General features: G+C 44.2%; 1 protein-coding gene and 1 long non-coding RNA gene across 5 annotated transcripts; one reads left to right on the top strand and one right to left on the bottom strand.

The window, feature by feature from the left end:
- Positions 1-1,351: 1,351 nt before the first annotated feature.
- LOC121815686 lies at positions 1,352-2,317 on the bottom strand. Its single transcript, XR_006055284.1, has 2 exons — positions 2,189-2,317; positions 1,352-1,791 (listed from the first exon to the last, which is right to left on the bottom strand). It is a non-coding gene; the product is annotated as an uncharacterized LOC121815686 (long non-coding RNA).
- Positions 2,318-2,920: 603 nt separating this feature from the next.
- Positions 2,921-26,767, top strand: usp48 (ubiquitin specific peptidase 48). 4 transcript variants are annotated; one of them, XM_005939788.3, is made up of 27 exons: positions 2,921-3,054; positions 3,620-3,740; positions 3,880-4,021; positions 5,133-5,260; positions 6,488-6,612; positions 8,504-8,612; positions 8,775-8,908; positions 9,643-9,728; positions 10,186-10,365; positions 12,469-12,606; positions 12,716-12,865; positions 15,939-16,139; positions 16,576-16,687; positions 16,777-16,919; positions 17,632-17,706; positions 17,834-17,958; positions 21,009-21,131; positions 21,244-21,305; positions 21,451-21,561; positions 21,925-22,055; positions 22,569-22,675; positions 22,772-22,879; positions 23,331-23,513; positions 23,597-23,722; positions 23,842-23,890; positions 23,976-24,002; positions 25,429-26,767. In XM_005939788.3, exons 1-27 carry the CDS (start codon positions 2,921-2,923, stop codon positions 25,449-25,451), a joined length of 3,153 nt encoding a protein of 1,050 aa, XP_005939850.1. In that variant the 3' UTR covers positions 25,452-26,767. The 4 variants fall into 4 exon arrangements, 3 of the variants coding, with proteins under 3 accessions (XP_005939850.1, XP_005939851.3, XP_042083574.1); XM_005939789.3 differs by lacking the exon at positions 25,429-26,767 and having other exon boundaries at positions 16,777-16,913; positions 23,976-24,335; XM_042227640.1 differs by lacking the exon at positions 25,429-26,767 and having other exon boundaries at positions 23,976-24,335.
- Positions 26,768-27,572: the final 805 nt, after the last annotated feature.

Raw genomic sequence — 27,572 nt, 5'->3', positions numbered from 1 at the left:
GTGTGTGTGTGTGTGTGTGTGTCCTGCTGATCAAAGGGTCATGAGAGCACAAAAGGTACATCCTTGGTCAGGAAAGGGGGTAGCCTCCCCCACCCTAGATAACATGGTGAGGAAGTCCAGCAGTTCATCTATATGTAAAGAAGCACTTAAACTAAAACAGACATAGCTACGTTAATCCTACCGTAAAGCAATAAAACAAGGTATGAGCTCTCATGCTCCCAGACGTGGGGGTGCATTCCTGGGATGCACCCCAAGCCTGCAGCCTGTTAGAGATCACACACAATTAATTATATGCCTCTAAGTATACATGGTTGAACATTTCCTAATACAAACAGTATTCTACCATAAGCAAACTTATATCACTAAAAGATTATACTGACTACTAAATACAATTTTCCATTGACACCAACATTGACACACATTGCACTTGTTGTATTTCATGTTTGTCCTTTAGTTTGTCACATGTCTGTATATTCTGACATGACAAAGGTCTACCCACACATCTGGAGATTTGCACACAATTCCCCTTCTCCACGTATGTTTCAGCTGTGTCAACATCTCAGCTCTGCTGGGTCATGGTTACTTCAGCAGTGAGAGATGCAGCTCAACACAATGTTTCTCAGAGGCAGGATATTGATAGCACAGATAAGCAGATTATGTATGTGTGAATAGCTAATGCAACGGGCTGCCCAGTAAGCTATTTTACTGCATTATTATAGTTATCCTAATTAGATGAATATTCACAGAGACAACAAGAGAAGGCATAAACAAAAACAACTTAACACAAGAGACTGCTGCTGTTACACAGGCCAGGTCCAAAGAGATCACTGTGACCAGCCAAGTCTCCGGAAAATAGCATCGCTATTCCTCGAAGATCCCTGGGAGGATTCTAAGTGTCGTTAATACGGAAGCTCTTTTCTGGCCTTATTAACCAAACTGCACGTATGAAGCACTATTGATACTAAATTATCCTTTGCTGTTCACTGTGATTGGTCAGATGTTGCCAATGCCACGCCCATCACGACTAAGAACCATTAACCAGCTTCGTGTTCCTGACTACTGATGTTAGGGTGAGCCAATCAAATGACAGTAAGAAACCCTGGCTTTGTGGCACAGGCCCAGGTCACCTGAGCACCGTCTGTACACAAAGGAGAATCCTGTTCACTACTTTGTTACTGTCAAGAGAATTTTCAAATACTTGTAAATCTGATTGTGAGTTTTCCCTAAATCACCGTCTACGGTGTAGGCAACAAAAACTGTTTGGTTTACATTCGCCTTCTTTATCTGTGCTCATGTTCTACATAACTGATTCACAACAGGGGTAATTAGACAGAGGTACGTACAGTTTATATCAGATCGGATCACTTTTATTGTCACATCACATTACTGGTACACTGGTGCAGCACATGTCAGTGAGATTCTTGTGTGCAAGCTTCACAAACAACAGTGGTGTCCAAAATATAAGAAACATAAAAAATAAATAAATAAAATATAAGAAATATATAAAAAATGCAATGAATGGCATGAATGTATGTACAAATAAAAAGAATGCATGCACATATATACATACACATGTGTATATGTGTGTATATACATAAGTATAACATATACAGAAAGTCAGCAGATGAATATTGTGCAAAAATGCCATTTATGTATAATATGGAGTGAAGTGTCCAGTGTTCAGCCGCCTGGTGGCCTCAGTGTGCTGGGAGTGGATCCTGCAGGAAGTGGTGTGAACAGAGTGTGACTGGATGATCCTCCCTGCTTTCCTCAGGCTCACCTCCAGTTATCCTTTTGGAACACAGCACCATACTAATATCATTTTATTAGATTAATACAGCACAAGGTTCAGTTTTGCACAGAAACGTCCTACTTTTTACTTTCTTTGACTATTTTTCACAACCTGCACTTTCAGTTTTACTTGAGTAAAAAAGTTAAATCAATACTTTTACCAGAATGTTTTAATAAGCATGTCACCTCCTACTGAAGTATATAATGTCTCTTTTTTCGCCACCTCTAACACACACAGACACACACGTATCCCACATTAGCCCCTGGCTAAATAACATCAGTGCCAAACACGTATCGCAGGCTTGACAGGCTTCGGTCCAACTATATTTACAGCGCGTTTCCATCCGACTGGCTTTTCTATTACATTCAGACAGACAGCAAGAAATTTCAGAATTACAGTATCCGAGGAGTAAACACCGCGTCGACAACACAGGCAGCAGCTTATTGAAGTGAAACTCATAACTGACGCTTTCCCATCATTTGTGCAGAGAGCAGGCCCGTCCGCCGGTGTCCGCGTGTCCCCTCCTCCTCCGAAGAGTAGCGACGTCACATTTTGACGTCGTGTTGATTTTGAGCGGAGAAGTAATTTATTTATAAACTGACGCAAGGGCGCTAAATCTAAAATAAACCGTGAATAAAATGTGAAAATACATAAATACTTTTGGTGAAGCAGCTGCACGTATGAACGGTTCGAGAAATTTGACCTTAACACAATAAACTTGCTACGTTAGCGTTAGAGAGCGTTAAATAGAAAGTACAGAGGAAAATGACTTGCTAGCACAGCCGGTCGGGCTACATTTTAGCTAGCTAGCTTGCTAACCGTAGTAAGAGTGTTGTTTTTCTGGCGTTACCCTGCAAATACTGTTAGTGGTAGTTTGTCGTCTTTTATTAACCCTTCCGTTGTTACGTTGTGGACTCATGGACTTACAACTATGTTCAACAGGGTTATGAGAGAACGCTAGCATTAGCTGGCTACCTGGAGGTTGCTCAAGAAACAAGCCACGGCCAGCGATAACTCCGGCTAGCCGTCAGTTTTAGCATTCCTGTTTCCACTTTAGTTAACTTGAGTCTTTTGGGGGGTTTTTTCGTGTCGTATGTGTGGCAGAGGTTAACGTTACTCCATAGAATTATGGCGCCTCGCGTACAGCTGGAGAAAGCGGCTTGGCGTTGGGTGGAAACTGTGAAACCAGAAGAAATCAGGCAGGAGCATATAGAGCTAGCATATCGAATCAACCTCCCGGCCTGCAAAAGAGGTGCCTGCAGGTACAGTATCAACATTTCTAAACAATGTTTGTTGTGATAGCGCATGTTAGTGAAAATACCCCATTTGTTGAACTACATTATATTCAGATTAGTTAAAAGCTTAATGGTCGGCTGTTCCCTCGCTTGCGGACAAGCATCAAGTCTGTGGAGCAGTTTTATAGACTGTAGGAAAGCTAATGAAGACCCACTCTCGAATTTGACATTGCACAACTTAGCTCAGCCTAGCACACAGACACTTTGCTAGTGTCTTGTTAAGGTCCGCACTGTTTGCTATGGTTGCGCTACAAAAACCATTATTGGTCTCACCCCGTGGCCCCTACCTGGATACAAATATATCTATATTATTGCTAATATATGTGTAATATATCTATATCGTGGCTAAAGCGCTTCTGGATGGATGCAAACTGCATTTCGTTGCCTTGTACCTGTGACATGTGCAATGACAATAAAGTTGAATTCTATTCTAAATGTGTGGGTGGCTGTGTTTGTCAGCTGTGCGTTGTTTAAGAGCAATGTAGCCAAAGTGTGAACCAGTAAAGTTAATAGTATTCATTTGCTTTTCCAGGAGGAACTGCAAAGGGAATCCCAACTGCCTGGTTGGTATTGGTGAACAGGCATGGCTTGGAGAAATTGATGAAAGTGCTTTTCACAGTATCGATGACCCAAATTCAGAACGTCGAGAAAAGGTACTGCAAATGATTTTCTCACATGGCCTTTTTTTGGCTGCCTTGCTTGATGATTGACAGTCCAAGTCCTGGCCACATGTAGAAACAGTATATGTAAAGATAAGGTTATTTCTCTCTGTCTGTCTCTGCCCCTTTCTAGAACACATTTGTTGGGTTGACCAACCTTGGTGCAACATGTTACGTCAACACATTTCTGCAAGTATGGTTCCACAACCTGGAGCTGCGTAGGAGTCTCTATCAGTGCCAAAATTCAAGAGCAGAGGAACATGACACTGAGTCTGGTATAAGTCAAAACTAAATCCTGGGCTGCTTCTGTGTTTTTATTTGTTTTCCAAGTAAACTCTGCAGGTTTTAGCCAGATTTGGAAAGGTGTTGTTGCTTGTTGTACATATAAATAACATAGTACAAACGTCGGTATGCAGTAGTTGGCACTTGTTCTTGTGCTTTCATAGATTCCTACTGATACTGGTGGCTGTAGCTCAGGTGGTAGAGCAGGCAGGTCACCTACTAACTGGAAGGTTGGTTGTTCGATCGATCCCAGTCTGTTCCAGTCTGCATGCCAAATATCCTTGGGCGAGATACTACCCCCATGTTGTTCTCCGATGCGTCCATCAGAGTATTAATGCTGTGCGAATGTTAGTTAGAAAGCACTTAGTAACCTATTAGGAAAAAGTGCTTGTGTGATTGGGTGAATGAACAAGTTGTGTAAAGCACTTTGAGTGCTCAGAGTAGAAAAATGCTGTATAAGAACCAGTCCATTTCCCATCCTGGTTCTTACCCAAAGTACAAACACAGGGTTGGTTGTTAGATTCTAAATTGGCCGTGTGTGTGATGCAAAAGTGTCCAGAATCAAGCTGTTTGTGAATGTATGAGTAAATGTAACTTTTCTTGTAAAGCACCTGGGGCTCAGGTGGTAGAGTGGGTCTTCTACCAATCCCAGTGTTGGAGGATCAATCCCTGGTCCTGCAGTCCTGGTTTCTCTGGTCTGTGTGGTCTGTATCTCGGTCCTTGGGCGAGATACTGAACCCTGAGTTGCCCCAGTTGCACCTCGCGGTGTGAGTGTGTGACAAAAAGACTGATCATTACATGCACCATCACTTCACGGAACAACCAAAACAGAGGAGAATACAGTCATCTCACTCACATTCACTCTGATGGATGCATTGGAGAGCAGCTTGGGGTATTTGGCAAGCACACAGCAAAATTCAAACTTTCTTGTGTGAAATGTGAAAGGCCCAATGCTCTGCTGGACTAGTACTCATTTCTACTGTTTTGAATGTATTTTCAAGTAACTGACATAATTTGCTTAAAGCAAAAGTTGACTTTTCATGTTAGCTACTGTGACAGTGCATATACAGTATACTGTGAAGGCTTATCCTCTGTCTATTTCAGATTACGAGCCCCAGTCCATCTGTGAGCATCTACAGTATCTGTTCGCTCTCCTGCAGAATAGCAACAGAAAGTACATCGACCCTTCAGGGCTAGTGAAAGCACTTGGTCTGGACACAGGACAGCAACAGGTACATTCAGTCCCATTTATCTATGTGTCCAAGGAGCCAGGCAAAATGATCTCACAATATCTTTTGAGACAATCTGAAGTTCTTTGTTGCACACTGCTTTTGTTTCAGTCCAGTCTTTGTACCCGAACATTTTCAAAGGAATGTTTGTTAAGCCACTAAACACTGATCTGTGAATCACTCGAGCATTAAAAAGCACACGTAACTTACAGGATGAATCGCTGTTCTGTACACATAACGGAAACTTGGCAAAACTGTATTTTTAGCCATTTTGTTACTAGAAGCCACAGTTGGTTCCCATAAGAGGCATGTACAAATTACATTAGAATTGAATAATGTCAACACTAAGCAGTAAATCAGGAAGAAAAAACCCAGATATAGTCAATTATTGTGCTGTATTTGATGTTTTTAGGTGTTTGGGGTTTTTTAAGGTTTTTTTGTTTTCAAGGTAAGTCACCTCGAGAACTGTGGGCTGTATTACAAAGTCAGGTCAACCAGTGTGCGGCCTGGATTAACTCCCTAACACTGCCAAACTGGATAAACAGTCAAATGAAGCTAATTATCAGCTAGTTAACCGAAGGTTTCCCCTGTGTGTGGCGTTGACATCATGTGACCAATCTAAAACAGCTACTTCATGGGTCATTGGACGCTCCCTCCACAGAAAATGTGTCACCTACTCCAGTCAGACATTTTCAGAGAACCGAGGTCACAAAATACAATACTGCTGCAACAAAGCACGTGCAATTAACGCTGCAGAAAGTGGCTGTTCTGTTGATTTAGCAGACAAAATGGTCAAATAAACATTTTAATTCCAGTGAACTAGTTCATGGCCGAATGTGTATTTTGGTGCTGCTGTTTGTTTCTAAGGTCATGGCTGCACATCTGAGCTCCACACTTTAAACTGGATCCATTCAAACATTAAAGCGCACTGTTCCATAGATGTGGCCATCGCGTTGGTTTGTTGCAGGTCAAAGTGAAATGAATTTTACTCGTTGAACATTCTTAGTGGGTGTTCTGTGTTTCAGTAGCTGCAGTTCTAGCAGTGCAAAAACGACGAGCAGCCGATTACAAACACGTATACAAATGACACTCAGAGAAAATTTGCCTAAGAGTTGAGAATGTGTTGAAGAATAAAGGTGCTGCTCATAGCAAATATTGGCTTTCAAGCTTGTTAGGAACGTGCACACACTCTGCTTTTTGTCCTACTGACTTCAGAGCCTTTATTTTCAGGATGCCCAGGAGTTCTCGAAGCTGTTCCTGTCCCTGCTGGAGGACACACTGTCCAAACAGAAGAACCCGAACCTGCGGAACGTCATTCAGCAGCAGTTCTGTGGACAGTTCTCCTATGTTACTGTGTAAGGCTTCTTATTACTTACACTTGTTTCAATAGAGTACTGCTGTGTGTGGATGTGTTTTTCACATGTGACATACTACTAACACGTGTAAATGCTCACTGACACCTCAGAGCTCTGCTGTCAAAGCCTGACGCAGATGGAGCTCTGTCTGTGAAGCTGAAGCTCTAAGTGCTTAACGTTTGGAGAACATGTTCTTAGAACATGTTTAGTGTCAGTACAGAACATTACATCACGTTACATTGGTTGGTAGAAACGCAGCATACATACACTTCTTTGCTGAAGATTAAGTTTTCCATCAGTCTGTATCCCTGCTAACCCTTACAGAACTGTAGTTTGAACCCCAACTGTGAGTGAGTTGTTGGGCCTTGGCTCATAAGAACGGTATACAATGGCTTTTCTGACTTTGACACAAAACTACACAGTGATTTGGACACGGGACATTTGTGTGTCAGGCTGGTTCCTGTCAGAATGCAGTGATAAGGAAGACAGGAAGGTCTCCTGTTCCACACAGATGTGCTGCTTGTTTATGTTTACAGTTCTTGGAAAATAGTTCTTTATCTTATGTTTCTGCCGTTTGCTACATAGGAGGGGTTTCACAGGTGTGGCTTAGTGTGTGTGCATATTTATTTCATATTAGAGTTAGCATTTGGACTGCAACATGAATCATTCAAAGGTGCTGAGTAGGGATGGGAATTGATGAGATTTTCACGATTACGATTCCATTTTCGATTCTGTTTAACGATTCGATTCTTTATCGATTCTTATTTTTTAAAAAGGAGAACACTAAGGTCGACTAGCTTAGAACTTTGTTTTATATCTTCTCTTTGAACAAGATAGAAATTTAGGAGTAACATGGCCTTACAAACCCAACAGTGAGATCTTAAGAGATCCACAGCCTACAGCTCTTCAATGGGTGTCACAGGGTCCCCAGGAAAAAAATGTAAATGTAAAATAATAAAATAAATATTCTTCTGTAGCAATAACAAAGTGTAACATAAATTATTCTGTAGCAATTACACAAGAATATCCAGTAATGTCCCTGCCTACAATTAAACACATTCACTTACTGAAAATCATCTGCTGTGGCAAATGGGTGCAAGCCTTTGACCACAAACTGAGTCACTGCTCGGTGACATTCGTCTATCCTGGCCTGAAAGGAGACGCTACCGGTAGACTGCAGCGAGAACTGCCAGCATCTGAGCCAGACTCTGTCTCTCTCATCATGGTCACCTAAATGCACAGTAATGGCAGGTTTGTAATAAGGCAGATCGCGCTAACATAATATGCACTGTTAGTTGATTATTTACCTGCCGCATTAACGGGAGAGGACGTGCAAACGTTACCGCTGCTGCTGGGTTGAGATTCACGAGTCCGGAGCGGAATTAAAAACACGACATTCATTTAAGGTCATCGCGTGTTTTGTGAGCAAATGCTTTTGCATATTCGTAGTGTTTCCTCCCTTAAATGAAATATCTACTTTGCAAGTATTGCAAGTTGCCCTGTTGTCATCCGTTCTCGTAAAGTATAACCAAACTTTTGAGCGTTTGAGCCGCCGTGTTTCCTGCCAGGTAAATGACGCTCCGCAACGTGGTGACGTCATTCGGGGCGACTGGAATCGATAAGGGAATCGTTTGCAAAAATGGCAAACAATTCCAAGGAATTGAAACAGTGGGAACCGGTTCTCAACAAGAACCGGTTTTCGATACCCATCCCTAGTGCTCAGCAGTTTTATGGTTTTGGTTTGAAGAAGAATGGGATGCTTAGTAAGTATTTAAAAAAAGCTGAAAAACTTCAGGACTTTCCCCCCAAACTTTAAAACATTCATCTCAAAAATGACCCAGCTGGCGTTTTTCAGCAGAGGTGGAAATCTGTTGTTTTGGCTGTTCATCAGGTGTAACCAGTGTGGACGATCATCTGCTCTTCCATCGCGGTTTTACGAGCTAGAGCTGAACATCCAGGGCCACAAGAGCCTGACTGAGTGTGTCACCGAGTTCTTAAAGGTATCTGTCATTCAGCTACACTCAGTTTGTAGATGACATTAGTGCATTAGTTTATTTCAAATCAGAATCAGTCGCATGTTAGCAAATATTAGATCTGTCCAGTTTGAATTGAATTGCCTTTTAAATGCTCTGACTTTATTTTCCTTGCTCCCCACTCTGCAGGAGGAGAAGCTGGATGGGGAAAACCGCTACTTCTGTGAGACGTGTCAGAGTAAGCAGAATGCCACCCGAAGGATCAAGCTGCACAGCCTTCCTCCAACCCTCAACCTGCAGCTCATGCGCTTTGTCTTCGATAGGTCAGCCATCACTCTGCATTTCTCTGATCTGTAATTTTTATGGTGGTTTCATTTAAATGGGGGCAGGATATCAACTAAATAATAATATTACATAAAAGTAATCAATTGATTTGGATGTCATTGAATGAATTAAATACTTAATCTCCTACAACCCAGCTAGAATAGAAGGCAGCAAAGAAGTGGGTAAAGAGAAGCACGGTCGTGGAGTGCACTCGCCAGCCTAAAGAACTCAGTCCTATAGACGATCTGTGATCTGAAGCTTTGAGTTGACAAGGGGCAGCCAAGAAACCTAAAGGATTTAGAGTTTCTATAAAGAGAAGGCTGAGGAAAATGTTTGTGTGCTGCTCACTCATTTTGGATCACAACAAATGAAAACTTAAGTTTGGTAGATCCTGATCACATTATCCTTTAACAAGTAGGATTATCCATGAAATGCTGAACACAGTTTCACAGGCCGGCCCACTCTTCCATGTTACATCTGTTATGTGTTTTAAACCAAGATGGCACTCACTTATCTTGAGACTTCAGAGTCAAATGGATGATGCTGGAGTAGCTGTGTTCACCTTTTGTACTGTCTAAACTAAAATACTATATAAATAGTATTAAAATGAATCTTTTTTTTTAAAATCTCTTAAAGTCACTTTTTTAAGGAAACTAGCTGGAATTAATTAATTAAACTATTTATGTCATTGGTTTCTTCTGCCTTGAGGTCAGACATGTGTTTTCTCCTCCAGACAAACAGGCCACAAGAAGAAGCTCAACTCTTTCATCAGCTTTCCAGAGCAGTTGGACATGGGGCCTTTCCTAGAAGAAAAGCAAGGTATGAGCAGTTTCTCCGTGTGCCACAGAAAGTAGCCGCACCGATTCAACAGCTTCCACTGGCTTGTGGCAGCTATACAACAGGAATGTGGTCCAGCTTATAGATACAACTGTGTCTTGAGGGATTCAGTTACACGTTGACAGCTACATTAGTTCACACCTAGTCATAGCATAGCTCAAATGTGGATTGCACCTATGTATTTGAGGTACCTAAATAAATACATCATCTGTTGTCTGCCAGTTGTTGCACTTTAACAAAGTGACATGTGAAAAAGTTCACTTGCAGCCTGTCTCTAAAGTGGCCCCAGACACATTGTGTATGTAGACACTGGTAAACTAAAGGGGCCCAGCACAGACCATCTCTGAATCTGGGCTGAGTGATTACATCTCCTGTATGGTTGAGGACGGTCTTACTACACAGTAACATGAGTTATAATGTTATGTCTCCGTCTCGCCAGATGAGAAATGTGTCTATGAACTGAGCGCAGTGCTGATTCATCGGGGAATCAGTGCCTACTCCGGCCACTACATCGCCCACGTGAAAGATGCTCGTACTGGCGACTGGTACAAATTCAACGATGAAGAAATTGAAAAGATGGAAGGCAAAAAGCTACAGCTTGGTATTGAGGAGGACATTGGTATGTAGTAAGTAGCATGGAAATGGGGGCACTTCAGTAGTACCTTTGTGAAATCCCCATGTAACGTTGTGTTATTGTTGCCAAATGTTATTTCTAATGTATGATGTTCTTCCATCCGTCCATTTTCTTCTGCTTACCTGGGTCTGGGCAGAGAAGCCCAGACCTAACCACCTTCTCCAGCTTGTCTGGGGGAGCACCATGGCATTCCTCGGTAAGCGATTATATCTTACCGAGATTATATATATATATATATATATATGAGATTATATCTCTCCAGCGTGTCCTGGATCTGCCCCGTGGTCTCCTCCCAGTGGGACATGTCTGAAAGACTTCACCCAGGAGGCATCCTTTTGGTGTGGAGCAGTAGCTGCTCTACTCTGAGCCCTTTTGGATGGCCAGACTCCTGACTCTGTCCCTAAGGGAGAGGCCAGACACCCTTCAGGGGAAGCTCATTTCTGCTTTTTGTATCCACAATCTCGTTCTTCCAGCCACAGCTCATGACCACAGCTGAGGGTAGGGGCATAGATCGACCTTTTACACTCAGCTCTCTCTTTATCGTGACGAGCCAGTACAGCATCTGCATCACTGCAGCTGCAGCACCAGTCTGTCGATCTCACACTCCTCTCTCCCTGTACTTGTGAACAAGACCACGCGATACTTAAACTCCTCCACTTGGGGCAGCAACTCATCTCTGACACAGAGAGGGCACTCCACCCTTTTGAGGAGCCTCCATCAATCTTGGAGGTGCCAATTCTCATTCCCGCCACTTCACACTCGGCTGTGAGCCGCTCCAGTGCGAGCCAGAGGCCATTATGAAAAAAAATCCTTGACAAATATTTTTAGTGCTGTCAGCGTTAATGTGACTAACGCAGTTAACAGTTAACCCAACCCATCTGGAGCGCAGACTGAGTCAAAATCACTGAAAAGTCTCTGTCAACGCATTTCAGACAGTTGGTCCAAAGTTTGTTCATTCTGCGCTCCAGATGGGTTGAGCGCATTAAAAACTTTAATCATGATGACGGCATTAACGCTGACAGCCCTAACTTTGGAGGGAAATTAGTTTGTCCATGTGTGGACTTTTGTCTTGTAGACGCCCAAATCAGTCCGTGCATGATTACATTACTCCGCCATTCAAAAGGTCTGCGCATGCGTGAATGTATCGCTCATCATCGATTATTGGACTGACGATTGTTGGTTGGAAAGTTTTTACATATCGCCCCACTGTAGTCCAGTGATCTGTGACCAGGAAGATAACAGAACCTGGGATGCTCCTGTGTCTGAGGTTCAGCTAGGGGAGGGAGTCTCCTTTCCAGCATCCTGGCATAGACTTGCACAGGAGGCTGAGGAGAATGATCCCCCCTATAGCTGAAGCTTCTGGTCCCCCTTCTTAAAGATGGGAACCACCACGCAGGTCTGCCAATCCAAATGTACCGCCCCTTATCTCCACGCAACATTGTGGAGTTGTGTCAGCCAAGACAGTCCTATAACATCCAGCGCCTTAAGGAGCTCAGGGTGAACGTCATCCAGCCCAGGAACTCTGCCACCGAGGAGTTGTTTAACAGTGACCTCGCCCCCGGAGATAGTCAAATCGTCTTTCTCGTCCCCAGACTCTGCTTCCACTACAGAAGACATGTCAGTCGGATTAAAGAGCTCCTCGATGTATTCCTTCCACTGCCCAAGAATATCCTCAGTTGAAGCCAGCAGAGCTCCACCCACTCTATACACAATGTGGGTTGAGCACCACTCCTGAGTCGCCTGATGGTTTCCCAGAAACTCTTCAAGGCAGTCAAAGTGTCCATGCCCTCTGCGCCACCCAGTGCCACTGCGCCCAGCCGGGCCCATGGCACTGGCCTCCAGGTACCCCAGGCCTGGCTTCAGGGCGGGGCCCCAGACAGAGTGAGCTGTTCACTAGATTTGTCACTTATAGGGGTGTATAATGTTCTTTACTATTAAAAATGTAAACACAAGGTTCCTAATAACAGTGGACCAGCTTTTTTGTTTGTTTGTTTGTTTGTTTTGCAAATGTATTGTCAATTTTACCACCTGAGGGATGTATACACTTTCTTATAGTTGTTTTTCTTCTTTACTCCACTTGTTTCCTAGCTGAGACGGTAAAATCCCAGACAAAAAAACCAAAGTGCAGTAAAGGCTATCACTGCTCCAGAAATGCATACATGCTGGTGTATAAGGTCCAGCAGGAGGAAAGCTCAGGTCCAATCAGGACTAATGTGGAGGTGCCAGGTGTGTCGATTTTGAATTGATTTTTGCATGACCTCTACAATTGGTAAAAACAAATGGAGACCTCTGTGTGATGCATGTCTGATTGTCTTTTTTCTTTTCTGACCAACAGCCTTTCTTCAGAGGTTGGTAGACCAAGACAACCATAAGTTTGAGGAATGGTGCAGTGAGATGACTGACATGAGAAAACAGAGTGTGGATAAGGGCAAGGCTAAGCATGAAGAGGTGAAGGAGCTCTACAAGCTTTTACCCGCAAGAGACGGTCGGTAAAATCATGCCTTAATCATCCACAGTCCACTTAACAGAAACACTTAGAGTGTGCACATGTTTGTTACAGTTCAAAGTACTCTTACATGCACACAGTATAAACTCTACTTCATCAGGCTGTTGAGGTATATTATTGGCTCCTCGAGCATCTTCATCCTCTGAAACAACACGATGGAGTCACAAAAAACCATACCACCTTTAGTCTCTGGTGCCACTGTTGGACATATTCCAGCTCTACTGTGTTAGACTGCAACTGTCAGTATTAGTCTTTATGTTCTGTGTCTATTGCCTAGAAGGTCAACAAAGAAACTCAAGCAGGTGGAGAACTTGTGCTGTGCTGCTAAACAAGGTTTGCTATTGATAGCTGCAGTCCAAGGCAGTGGAACTGCCTGATTATTTTTGCATTCTTGTTACACAGTGCATGTGACGTGTGAATAATTATTTATGCGTACATGCACACACACAAACACGGCCATGTCAGGCCACGAATAGGATGTGATTTGTTGATCTCACAGTTATTAGTACAACAGATTCCCTCCCTGTACTGTTAAGACACACATGTCTTGGGATATAGCAATGGGTGGTCTGGACGTTGGCATGCTTTATGCGATGGAGCCAATGCAGCGGGCTGTGATCCAAACACAGTGTGAAAGGGTGGCCCAGGAGGTAATAACAGAGTCAACCACCCACCAGCTTGTCAGCACTCCTTTTCAGTCGTGCTGTCCCAGGGTTCCTACTCTGACAGCTTCTGGCTGATTTAACCGGGCGGTCCCACCCCCTCCCCACCCTCAGGAGCAAAACTGCCTACGGCGCTCTATTTGAGGTGTCAGTCTGCAGAATAAAAGGGAAGGAAAAGTTAGGAGTGTGGAGCAGGGGCTTCCCACAGAGAGCCTTCTTCCCCTGCACAAATGCCACCTGGCACCGCTCTGTCCACTGGACCAGATCTGTGGCATCCTTTCGGGTGAGACTGGGGGCTGGTCTGGTCCGTGAAGTTCAGCACGAACCAGCAGTTGTAATCAGCCAGGAACCGTCTCACCTCTTTTTAGGTCTTGTGACATGGTCAGGATGCGACAGTTGTTGTTTTCGCACCTGTGGGTACAACTGCACACCTCCCAAGTGGTTACCCCAGATACTGTACCTTCTTCCATTCAACTTCAAAACTTCTTCGGGTTGCTGGTGAGCCCCGCCTGCCTCAAGTACTCCAGGACTGTGGGCACCTGCTGTACATGCTCCCCCCAGGTGTCACTATGGATGTTAATGTCATTCGCATAGGCAGAATATGCAGCGAGCGGTCCATGAGACATTGGAAGAAGCCTGGCCTCCAAACAAGCCGAATGGAAGTGTGACAAACTGGCCCAAGAGCTTGTTGAGCCGGGGCATGGGATAAGCGTGCGACTCTTCTATCACTCCTATCTATTTCAGTTAATTCCTTCTGAACAATTTAACTGTTATGTTCAGGCAGCCTGTAGGGTTATGAGCGCACCTTCACACCAGGGCACGTTACAGAATAGTGCTCTATGAAACTGGTATATCTGAGCATGGGGGAGAATATATCTGCAAAACACTGTTGCAATGAAAAACACATCCGCTATCTGATCATCACAATGGAGGGAGGAGGTAATGGTGGAAATTGGCATCTCCGGCTCCAGGGCTGGCAAAACAGAACATCTCCCCCACCTTCAACCCTGGGCACTGTTGACGAACGTCTCCTGGTCGCCCGCACCTGCGACATTCCTGCCCCGATGTACGTGCAGCTCCCGGTGAGTGGGGTCCAGTGTCTGTAGCCGCTGAGACCAATAAAGAAACAGCAGAGAGAGACGGGGTATTCTGTGCAGGCAGTGGTGACCACAGTGGTGTTATCTCCCGGAGCCACCTCCTTGGCACTGGATCCTGACGATGTCCTGCCACCTGTTGTGGCTCCCTAACAGATTCTCTCGCCCGTTACCACGATGTTCCAGTTGGCTGGTCGACATCAGTGGACGCACTCTAATGTGTCTGCCAGGAGCCCCTCCATGAACTGCTCAAGCACAGTCCAACTGCCTAGCTTGCCAAGTCGTGCAGCCACCTGGAATAGGCCGGTTCCTCCTGCCACATTAGCGCCTTCCGGAAGCATCAGTGGTGGTCCTCTGGGAAGAGCCACAGCCAATCCACTATTGCTCATTGGACATCTTAGAAGCTGACTTTCGCCGCTGCGGCCAATCCACTATTGCTCATTGGACATCTTAGAAGCTGACTTTCGCCGCTGCGGATAGGCTAAGAGCCAAGGCTTGGGCTTTCCCAAAAGGAGTGACAGCAGCCGCAGGACCCACTCCACCTCGGGCTACTAACACACCTCCACTGTGACTCAACAAACCAGAACACCTGGGGGTCACCCCCCTCCCTGATCCAGTAGAGTCCCACCGGAGCCAGGGGGAGCAGCAGCGGTGCCAAAGGAGGCAGGCCAAGCAGCTAGCCTCTGCAGAAACTGCGTCCAGGATTGGTAAATGGTAAATGGCCTGCATTTGTATAGCGCTTTCTTTAGTCCCCCCTAGGGAGGACTAGGCAACCTTCCGATTACAAGGCGAACTCCCAACTCTTGAGCCACGATTCAGCCTGGTCTTGCAGCTTCTCCATTTGCATCTGCCACATCACCACTTGCTCTTGCTGCAACGTTGCTAGGTCCACCACCGTCTGCACCAGTAATAGGACTGGGTGTGCAGGCTGTGTTCCCACATGCCTGTCTGGGTTTTGGCACCACTGAGACACATGTGTTCTGGGACCCCAGCATCACACACATACAGTCAGGTTTACAGGCCAGTGATCACTTATTTGCAAAGGTGATCTCTGGTGATCTCTCGCAACTTTCCAGCTGCAACGGTGCCAGCCTGCCTTCCCTGGCACTGTGCCTCTGAGCCTGTCGGTTTTTGGTTTTGTTTGTTTACGAAACTGAAAGAGTAATTTTGCATGTGTAACATGATAATGTTAACACATGTATGTCTGGGATAAGGTACAGGGAACCTGCTGTTACCACAATAGAAGCCTGGATTTTTCTCCTTATGGTTGTGTCCCTCTGCTTTCTCTGTGTACAGGCGAGCCGTATGAGTTTATCCCCCTTGACTGGCTTAAGAAGTGGCTTGATGACTCCACTGCCACTAAAGAAATTGACAGCTCCCGCTTCTTGTGTTCTCATGACAAACTTCACCCAGACAAAGTGGGAGACTCCAGGAAGGTTTCCATGCAAGCTGCACAACTCCTGTATGAACGCTATGGTGGAGGGCCTAGACTGAATGGTTAGACTTTTCAAATCATGAGCTTCTGCACCCGTCATAGTTTCATTTCTTCAAGTTACACATCCATCGTTGTCATATTTAACCATGTCAGACTAATGACAAAGTGAACTAAGAGTTTCAAATTACACTCAAAATGATCTTGTTTCAGCACAAACTGTGCCATTGCAACACATTTACCACTGGTAAGGATGACAAGTGCAGACAGCTGCCAGATTCACCTGTTCACTTTGAATAAGGTTTATTAAATGTGTTTTAACAGTTTTTGATAGGGTGTGCCTGAGAATGCAGCAAACCGATAACATCTGTTTAAAAAAGTTTGTTATTGCAGAGGTCAGTAACCTCACGAGTATACTAGAATATGAAAATACTGCAGATTAGCTCTGTCTATAGTGTATGTTCTGTACAACAGTATAGGTCACTTTGTGTGTTTGTTTAGAGTCGTCTTTGTGCAGAGAGTGTGTTAGCCAACGATGCAGAGTGCTTCGGCTGAAGAACCAGCTCAGTGAAGATTACAAGGAAATCTCAAACCTGGTGAAGCGCACATTCAGGTAAGCACACTCTGGCTAAGCGTAGGTTGGCGAATCAATGTCCTGACTTAAGTCCATATAAAAGTACATTTTATTGCACTGTGTATCAGTGGTGCAGGTTTCTGGGTAGGCAAAGCATCTCTGCGGAGCTGGAGGCAACTGGCTTTGGAACAGCTGGAGGAGGATGAACATGAAACCGCACACAACAACAGCCAGACCAATGGACAGGGACCACACACCAACAACAGTAAAGGTTCCAATAACCCTTAAAATTGTATTTTTTCTTCTGCCCTCCACTTCCATTATTGTGTTTTTGTACCTGTCAGCCAAGCTGAAAATAACAGACATTCACTGTGTTTCATTCAGTCATCATTTGCAGATTTGCTGCACATAATATTCCTCATATTAATTACATAATAAGTATTGATTTTGACCTGATTCTGATGCTTGTCCTGTTTTGGTTCTCCATAAAGAGACCTCCCCAGGGTTGTTGAGGCATTCTGTAAATGGGCTTTTCTTTGCTTGTTCATAAAATCTTTTTCAAGTGGCCAGAAAAGCCAATAACATTCATAGATTTTTGTTCACAACTGTAGACAGACTCTTGAATATACTCAAAGGGCATTTTATTAGGTACATCTGTTCAGCTGCTTGTTGACACAAATGTGTAATCAGCCAGTTCCTTGGCAGACACTCGTGGATTTAGCCATGTGGACGTGGCCGAGACAACCTGCTGACGTGCAAACCAAACATCAGAATGAGGGAGAAAGATGAATTTACTTTGAGCGTGGCATGTGCACAGGGGCTAGCCACGCTGTTCTGAGTATTTCAGAAAAAGAGAAGCTTTTATTGTAACCAGCAAAGTGTCCAGTGACTATGTGTGTGCACCAGTCATGCTTTGCATGTGCAGCCACGTTTGGCATCTGCGACCATGGTTTTGGATATGAACATTACCTGTTTGTTTGCAGAGTTCAGCTCAGAGCTGTCGGAGTGCACTGAGGATGAGATGAAGACTTTTAATGAAGATATCGTCTGCAGTCACGGTATTTGCCACCATCAGCAGTAAATATTAGATATGCAGATGTTTTAAACACTTTCAAAACAAAACAACGTTCGCTGTTATGGCTGTGCTAACATCCATAATATAATTCTTATGTGCCTACTGTGTAGGGGGTCTGAGTATTCTGGAAACCGAACGGAAGTTGGTGTCGCCTGAAGTTTGGACCAAGTTTCGGGAATACTTCCCCAAAGCCCCAGAATTCACCCAGGACCAAGAGGCCTGTCAGCAGTGCCTGGTTAGTGCACAGCAGTGCGTCACACTGATCCCCTGTGCCGTCACTGCAGCTACATTATGTTTGAAGTATATTTTCTTTAAGCCTGCATCACAATTTGTCAGACACAGTTCATGTTGTGTAGATGGATGGTTCATTAACTTCCTCAGACCCGAACTCTTCCACAGCAGCATTTTTAATTTCTCTTTGATATCTGGGCTGATTGGGACCTGATGAATGTAAAAACAAAGAATTACCTGATTTTTTTTTTTTGATTTTTTTACCTGATTTTTGTTTCTAAAAAATGAGAGCCACATATGAGGCTATTCATTTAAAATTTCAACAGAACGGTAGCAGTTTAACGTCCTCGTAAGTGGATATCAGGCCCTTGCAGAGCAAACTTGAGCATGTTGGTCTAAATAACCCAAAATGTGACGTCCACATATACGCAGGTCCTAGGAGGTTAAACATGAACATTTGTTTACAGTAAATGAAATGGTTTGGTGTTACTAATCCACACAGCTCCAGATGAAACTGGGATTGATGTGACCCTTAAATTAAAATCAGCTGGACAGCCTTCATGATTAATGCACAGAAATACTGATGGTTTCCACCAGTGTATTGGTATTCTATATTCAATACGGCAGCATGGTGGCACAGTGGTTAGTACTGTTGCCAGTTCCACCATCAGACTAGAGTCTTTCTGTGTGGAGTTTGCCGGTTCTCCCCGTGTCTCTGTGGGTTCTCTCCGGGTACTCCGGCTTCCTCCCACAGTCCAAAGACGTGGAGTTAGTGGGACAGGTTGAGTGGTAACTCTAACTGTGAGTGCGAGTGGTTGCCTGTCTCTGGGTGTTAGCCCGGCGACAGACTGGTGACCTGTCCAAGGTGTACCCTGCCTCTCACCCTAGGACAGCTGGGATAGGCTCCCCAACAGCCCCTGGAAAAGAATGGATGGATATATTCAATACGTATGATATAATCATATTGAAAAATGAATATGTTGTCCCTCTGATGATAACTACAGCTGACAAACTTCCGTCTGTTAATATTGAGCTACAAATGAATAGAGCTTGGTATCACATTGAATTTCTAGATTTGATTCCATTTAGACTCAGTCAGAAATATTATAATTCTGATCACTTATCAGTACAGCTTCATATTTTTACATCTATGTATAAACCAAAGCTGACACTGTGAGAGCGTCACAGCAGGCGCCTCTGTGTCAAAGTATCGAGGGTAAAACACAGAAGCAGGAAGCAGATTTGCCTGGCCTGGCCTTTTATAGCACATAACCTTAAAAATATTCTGCATTCGATCAAAAACTGAAGAAAACCAGGAATCAGCACCTGAACATTAGCTGATGCTGCTGAACTGAAGCAGAGCAAAGTTACAGAGGTTTGATTGCAGACACGGGTAAGTGTCTTGCAATTTGTGATCATTTTAAAAAGTTTAGATCTCTTCAGTATTGAACAACAGAAATGAGGCTTTAGTGTGAGAGGTCATTTTTGAAAAGAAAAAAGACAACGCTGAACACAACGGCAGACTGGTGTGTAATAAGCAAGCGAACAATGCAGAAAACAGAGTTGAAACTGGTCTCTGAGCACAGAGCTGTGCAGGAAGTGTGATTTTTATCATGGTGGAAACAAAACAGGCAAAGTCAGTCATGATGATGTTTGTGTAACGTGACGCGCAGTTTCTGTTGCTGCTGGTTTAGTCGGTCTCGCTCAGAGTGATGAAACCTGCAGCGTCAGCTGTCGGCTTTCAGCCCGACGCCGTGTCTGTGTGCCATCCACACTCTGAGTTTACGCCTTTGTGTGGAACTCGTGTACCTGCTCTCATTTACTGTTTCAGCTGTTTGGAGGTTGTTGAAATAGTTTTGTGAGCTTTAAGCTGAGAATCTGGCAAAATACATTTTTATTCACTAATCATTTGAGGATTTAATGAATTGATATCACTTTATTAGTGTGAATGCTTGAAAAGCACAGTATTGTTCTTCTACATCTGTATTATTGCCTCAAAGGCATCCACACTATTGAGTTCCTGTTTCTCTTTATTATTCTGGTTGCTTGCGCACGTTTTACTCCCTCAGCTTTGGTGCTATTTACACCGTTCAAATTCTGCTCTTTCTGCTATGACTTTTGGTGCTCTGCACTTCTATGCTTTTTGAGATATTGAATTTTTTATGCAATACTTTTTGCCCGTTTCTTCCACATTATCCATGGGGTGACTGATTTTGCTTGCTGGGATGAGCTGTGTTTTAGCTCAGTGAGATGAGCAGCCGTTCTCAGACTGGGAGGCCCGGGTTCAAATCCCGCTTAAGGCAACAATTTTTTCAGTTATCAGTTCAACTTATTTAACTCTTATCCACACCCCAGCACCTTTTCCTTCACCCCTTTTCAGCACAAATCCCATCTTTTTCAGGTGTTTTCAGCAGAAACCTCTTTTAAGCAGAACCTTCTGCTTCTCTACCTTTTTTCAGCAGAAATTCTGCTGATTCACCTCTTTTCTGCAGAATTTCGCCTCTTATCAGCACAACTTTCAACAACTTCTGCTAATTTCAGAAGAATTGTCAGTCTCTCAGTGAGATGAGTAGCGGCCTTGAGATCAGAAGGGCCAGGTTCGAATCCTGCTCCTGGCAACATGTGTTTTCACCTCTTTTTAGTACAAATTTCAGCTTCTTTACCCATTTTCAGTAGAATTTTTTTGCTTTTCACCACTTTTCAGCAAAAATTTCTGCTTCTGCACCTTTTTTATAGCAGAATTTTCAGTTTCTTCACCACCATACAACTTTTTGCAACTTCTTTTTTAAAATCTTTTTCAGCTTTTTTCAGCAGACAGCTTCAGCGTTGAGGCATCCACACAGCATTTTCGCAGGAAATGAACATTTTTCTAGTTGTGTGGATGCCTCAAAGACATCCACAGTTTCTTCAGAAAATGCACTTTCTAGTTCAAACTGAAATACATTTTTAAACCCACCCCTACAAATGAACATGGACCTCTGCACCATTACCAGGCGGTGGTAGATGTGCCATTTGGTCAGCTGAGGAACTGAAAGATTTGTTTTCTCTTTCCAGACGATGGAGCAGGAGGAAAAGGACAATGAGGCCGTCAGTAAGATGATGGCCCTAGACCAGAAGAACCAGCTGCTCAACCTCTTCCATGAGAAAAATCGACCAGCGCTCACCAAATGGCCTCAGGTAAGCCGAGCAGCGCGTACTCAACACCAATCCTTCTTCATATGAGTAATACTGTTTGAATGATGATGACAGAAGGTAAATACAGACGTTGTTTTCTGGTTTGTGTACCCAGGGCACAGATGTGCTTTATGTAGTTCCTCTGTTTTTTGTGGATGAGTGGAGAAAATTTATCAGGTATGTTTGTTTTGACAGTAAAGTGATTATATGATGATACAGTTTGACTGTATGCACCATTCACAGCTGATTTTGAATCCTTGCCATTCTGCAGTTTCACTTTTACTTTACATCTGTTTTTCTCTCTTCTGTGTGTTTTACACAGGAGACCTACGAAATCCTCCCCCGTGTCCAATGTTAGCAACACGTTGCTGCTCTGTCCACACGGAGGCTTCATGTTCACCTACGACTCGCTCATTAACGGAGAGGCACAACAGTGAGTTCTGCCTACATGTCCCAAAGTTGTCCTGTGGCTTGCTTTTAAATTTGGGTGTCGTTCTTACAGAGGTGTTCATTGCATTACCTTCCCAGCAGTATATTCATGGCCAAAGTGTGTTGTGGTTTTTCTGTTTGGAAACGTCCGTGAGCTCCACACGATCAGCACTTTGATTGGCAGTCGAGATCAAAGAAGTTGCAGATTGTCTCTGCAGGATGGCCAATTAGAAGTCAGCATGCAGCTAACGAATCATAATGCTTGGTTAATGGCTCAGGCCTTACCCTGCTGCCATTCTTCAGCTGTTGGGCTGTTTGTTTTTCATGGTGTGTTGACAAAAATGATTTTGTTGGTTGTTTCGCACAGTGTAGCTCTGCTGTGGCCAAGCGAATGGGATGTGATCAGCAGACTCTTCATCGTGGACCAGCCAATCTCCATCCACTGCTTGAAACGGACTACACCAAGTGGCTCCACCACCCAGTACACCACTCAACCTGGTAAAAGTCCAAAGTGGGGTGAAGTATGTGGAGAAGAGGGTCGAGCAAATTGAAGAGAAGAATTAAATTCCACTGTAATTTTTCTAATGATCATATAGAGCTGTGGATACTGCATGTGGACATTTGAGGTTTTCACAAACTGTGGATGCGTTACTCCAGATGCCCGATCTTTATCCAAGTTATCACATATTAGGTCACAAAAACGTGCATGAAAATGAGATCATTGAGGCAGTTTCATGTACAGAGTGCACCTCACATCTGGTTCATTCCACAGCACCTTAAATAAGGCAGGGCAGGCTATAATACAGGAACAGTTTAACCAGCTCATTCAGCTAAAGGACCAGTGAGCACTCGTGGTTGTCTGCCCGTCCAAAAATCACGACCCAAACTGTGCTGAAGGTCACATTGGTTGGTTCGTAGGCACGGTTCACCTGTGAGCCCGATCAGATACTTCATCAGTGATGCTCTGGCTTTTGTCCTCGATTTATTTCAAATGGATGTGTTTGTGTGCAGATCTGTGTTGGGAATGCAGAGAGAGCTTCCTTTTCCAGCAGCAGAGGGACCTCAGAGAGTATACCCAAGCCACCATTTATATACGCAAAGTTATTGAAGACAAAAGAGTAAAGACCTTTTACCTCAAACATGACATTTTTCACAGCTGCTGCGCTGACTGTGTCTAACAGCCTCTCCTGTCACATTTATTTACCTGTGCGTAGATGATAAAGGAGGCTGCTCCAGAGCTGAGCGTCAGCAGCTCTGAAGCAGAGGAGGAGAAGGAAGAACATCCCAAACTGGATGGTGAGAAAGACCCCGACTTCAGCCAGGTAACCACACAAGCACCACGCGTTTGCAAGAGAAAGATCTCAGTAATTACATTCAGTGGCAGGACGTCTCGGCTCAACAATGAGCGATGTCGTCAAAGCTGTCAGCAGAGAAAGTGCACAAGGCTACAGCAGGTTCTCTGCATTAACACAGCTGAGAAATATGAATGAACCCAGACAAAAATATCTCATTATAGTGCAAGTCTGCTAAGCAGCTACAAGAAATGTCTGAGTAATGATGCTGCTCGTAAATCTAGGAGTTTGTTTTTACAGTCACTTCTGCTGTGACGGCTCTAAAACCTCACGTGACCTTGAAGAAACCCATTTAGTTTGCTAGTCCTTTGCTAGCAGCACGCACAGATGTCCCTGAGTCTTTTGGGGGGGTTTCCCCTAAGACTTGTATCTTTGACTCAAATTCATTATCTGTTACAAATGAAGACTTTGTTTCTTTCAGTCACAGGACGGTGCAAAACGGCTAAAGTTGAGTGACAGCAGTGTGTCCACAGCTGCTGCTGGTGTTGTGACCAACGTGGCCAAACCAGGTGGAATCAGGAGGAGCACCCGACACAGGAAACTCCGAGGAGAGAAAGCGCTCATCGTTTCAGCTAATCAGACTCTGAAAGAGCTGAAAATACAAGTGAGGAATTCAGATTATTGAACACAAAGTAGTGAGTGGGCCAGTTTGACCAGACTAAATCCACTGTGCCTGTCATTGTCCAGATCATGCACGCCTTCTCTGTGGCTCCATTTGACCAAAATCTCTTCATTGATGGAAAAAGTCTGACAGATGACTCAGCCACACTGGGTAGCCTGGGAATCATCCCGGAGAGCATCATCTGTCTGAAGGTACACATCACAGTTTCCTCATCCTGACACAACAATCGCTAGAACGATAATCTGACGTCTAAAGTGGGATCCCGTACATTTTCCTTTTCCTCCAAATATGTTCTGTTGTTTGGCTGCAGGCTGATGAGCCAATAGCAGATTACGCTGCAATGGATGATGTCTATCAAGGTAAGTAGGCCTGTGTTTGCTTCCACTACAGCTGGATTAAAAGAAGGACTGCTTTCTTAAATTGGCTGTTCCTCTTTGTTCACAGTGAGAATGCCTGAGGAGGGATTTAAAGGTGAGCATGTTTTACTTCAAACATAATAGTGGTGGGTCACAGTGTAGGGCACAGAGCCACTGCAGCTGGGATATGGAGCAGGTGAAGGAAAAAAGTGAAATACGTTAGTTGGAATGACACCAGTAAACTCTTTCTTACTAACAAGCCCAAATGTTGGGAATAGGAACCACATGTGGGCTGTCCCAAGTTCTTTGTGTCTGAAACAGGCTGTATATACGCTATATACGCCCTCTGTCTAATAGCTGCAGGAGAGCCACAGGTAGTGCTGGCTGTAGGTCAGGGGTGGGCAACCCCAGGCCTGGAGGGCCGGTGTCCTGCAGGTTTAAGATCTCACCCTGGGTCAGCACACCTGAATCACATGATTAGTTCATCACCAGGCCTCTGGAGAACTTCAGGACATGTTGAGGAGGTCAGGGACACGTCTAAAACCTGCAGGACACCGGCCCTCCAGGCCTGGAGTTGGACACCCCTGCACTGACTGGATCCCTGGCTGCTCCAGTCTGCATGCCAAAGTATCCTTGGATACTGAACCAGCTGATCGGAGTATGAATGTGTGTGAATGCATAAGCGCTGCTGCTGTATAACGAGAGACGACGTGTTTGTTTTCTAATGATGAGCGCTGTTACAATCCCAGCTTAAAGCAGCATGTTATTAAAGACAGGCCTACCCGCGTCAGCAGGCAGCCAGTGTCCTTGTTTTCCCAGTCCCATCCACAAGTTGGCAGCAGCAGAAAGCATAAAGTCAAGTCTAATGAGCTTGGAAAGCTCGTTGAAGACGGGAAGCTTCCTCAGAACTGAAGAAGCTTCTCGGATGAGATCTTAAAAACGTCTTTGAGAAACTTAAAGAAGTCCAGACGCTTTTCTCTCCAAGCTCCTTGGACTATGAGGACGTGGACGACTGAGATCCTTCACAGACATAAACCCAAGGACTCACAAACAGCTGGTGTTAGGGCTGTGCAATGTGACCAAACTCTCATATAAGACATTTCTCATCCTGATAACCACACGTCACAAAGTAGTGCTTTCACTGTAAACTCTGTGATCTCGACTCGACCTGTGTGAAGTGTTTCCAGCTGGGCGTCGTGTACCTGGGGTCGAGTGTGTTGGCCCACGCATGAAGCTAACATGTTTAGATGTAAGTTGTTTCTTTGTGAGTGTTTATTACACGGCGTGCTGCGGGGGAAAGCCTGTTCTAACGTTTGAGTCTGAGCTTTATTTGGAGCAGCTGACGGCTCTTTCTCGTACTGTCACGCGATTCTTGTGGGGGCGGTAGAAGAGAAAGAAATATTGCCATAAATGTGTATTTTGCAACAATAAGATGTTTTCATCCGGTGTAGTTCATCATATCACTCATCATACAGACCTGTGACACAGTGTCTGACCGGACAGTGTTTGTATTTCTTTCTAATCACTGTGACCTCCTCTAGGCACCGGGCTGCTCGGCCACTGAGGACAGCTGTTTGTAGCTGTGCTTGAACTGGAACGATGACGGATGGAAATTTTAAAAAAGCTTGAATATGTTGTGTCCATATAAATAAGCTCTTAAATTTGTTCTGTACTTTGTTTTTCTACCTTTTGAGTAGGCTTTCTTTGATAAAACTGTGACTATCTTGCAAAGTTCCTCTACATGAGGTTGTCTGGCCTGTGATACGAACGTTTGTAAAGAAAGCAGGTTGGAGACGCTGCACTCTGAGACCTGGCTTCAGCTCAGATCTGCTGTGGGTCAAGAAAATGTTTTATTTTTCAATCTTTTAAATTATGACAGAAGACAAATTGAAGATGATGCTCTTTCTTTCTGTTGTGTGTAAGCTTATCTTGTAACTGCAGCGTTTTCAGGTTTGTCAGAAGAATGCACTAGTTACTGTTAATTATTGCAAATATACTGGCTCATAAATCTTAGAACATGTATTACCTCCACACAGTCATTTTATATATACATATATAAATGTATATGTATGTGTATATATAAGCATATGTGTGTGTTTGTACACACACACTCGATGTGGCATTTGCAGTTACATAGCTACAAAGTATGTAAATCATACGCTGGAGAGAATGAAATGGTGAGAAACAAATGTAAGCAGTGACACGTTGTCTTCTTTTCACTGTTATTTCTTATAAACAATAAAGTTATTTTCAAAGCACCCTGCCTTCATAATGTTGAGTTCATTCAGGGCCTGACATGTCTGTGAGCCCTGTCAGTTCTTGGGATACTTACTGATCAGTGTTCACTAACAGCAAATGAATGAACTTGCTCCAGGTTGCAGCAGCAGGTCATCTGCGTTCATATCGTCCTGTTCCGAGCATGGTCTGTTGTTACCTGGCTGGACTGCATCCCTGTGGTCTTCCTCTCCTCCTGCCTGGCAGCAGTTCATGTATAAACCATGCCAGCCGCGCCTCTGTCTCCAAACTCCCGCCTGTGCTGTCCCTTTGATATCTTCATTACTCACTACAAACATCTCACGCCCTCCAGCTCCGCCTCTCGTCAGTGCTGCGTCTCGGGCCCAAACATCAGAGCGGCTCTCGCTGCCATCTTGTAAACCTTCCCTCTCAGATATTACACCAACACCTCTCCACCCTACCTGCACCTTCACCTCCTCTCTTGTGCACTGCTGCGTTGGGCTTTTGACACCAGGAATTTAAGCCTGCCCACATTCACTACTTCCACTTGTTACAGTTTCACCTTTCCACCCGCCTCATGTTCTTTTACCCATTTTCATTGGTCTTTCTGCACAGACACTGTAGCTCAGTGTTGTCTGTGGGTATCACAGGCCATACAGACTTCATCTGTTGCACCACCCTCACTTTTCTGTGCTTCCTAACTTCCTCACACAGCATCACAGGTCTTGCCTCAGCTCTATTGTATATTTTCTGTAGCTGACAGACGGTGCAGCAGCTTTTTGTTTTCTTGATACTTCTGCATGAATAGAAAGCAAATATCACATCTGTAGTGCTCCGTATGAATCAGCAGGCCGTGCTGCATGCTGATTATCAGATCTCTTCGCTGCATACCTTGCAGTGGTGTGGCACGGCTGCTTATTGGATCATACATGGTCTCAGTAGTTGAAACCTGCACCGTTATTTTTCCTGTCAAAATGTTCTTGTTATCTCAATTCTAGTGAACCACTGAACTAATGAGTTCTTGAACTTGGGCCGAAGATAACTGAAGGACTCTTTGTTAAACTGTTGTTGTCCTAGTCATGCTTTGGTTTGCATCGAGTGCTCTCTCGGAAACATCCCACAAATGCAGTGAACTGAGAGTAAGTCAGAAATACTGATACTTATCATGTGACTTGACGTCATCATTGCAATAAAAGCCTTGTGATATGGTTGTTCGGGGGAGATCAGCTCTGAAAGGTTTATGATGCTCATCTTCCCCACATATATGTGTATAATAAATACCACTATTTTGACATCTACTGAGGACCATGCAGTCGTTTGTCTCCTCCTCAAAAACTCGAACCTTGACAGTTCAAAGCAACAGTCGCTGTGGTGAATGAGCCGCTTCCTGACATCTAAACCAGCGGTGCGCAGCCTCTTTTGCTCCCCGGACGGTTTAACGTCAGACCGT

This window comes from Haplochromis burtoni, unplaced genomic scaffold, assembly GCF_018398535.1.
Source record: "Haplochromis burtoni strain Fernald_Lab_line unplaced genomic scaffold, NCSU_Asbu1 Contig_273, whole genome shotgun sequence".
NCBI lineage: Eukaryota > Metazoa > Chordata > Actinopteri > Cichliformes > Cichlidae > Haplochromis > Haplochromis burtoni.
The sequence above is the reverse complement of the archived record's forward strand: the minus strand, read 5'-3'. Positions and strand labels throughout refer to the sequence as shown.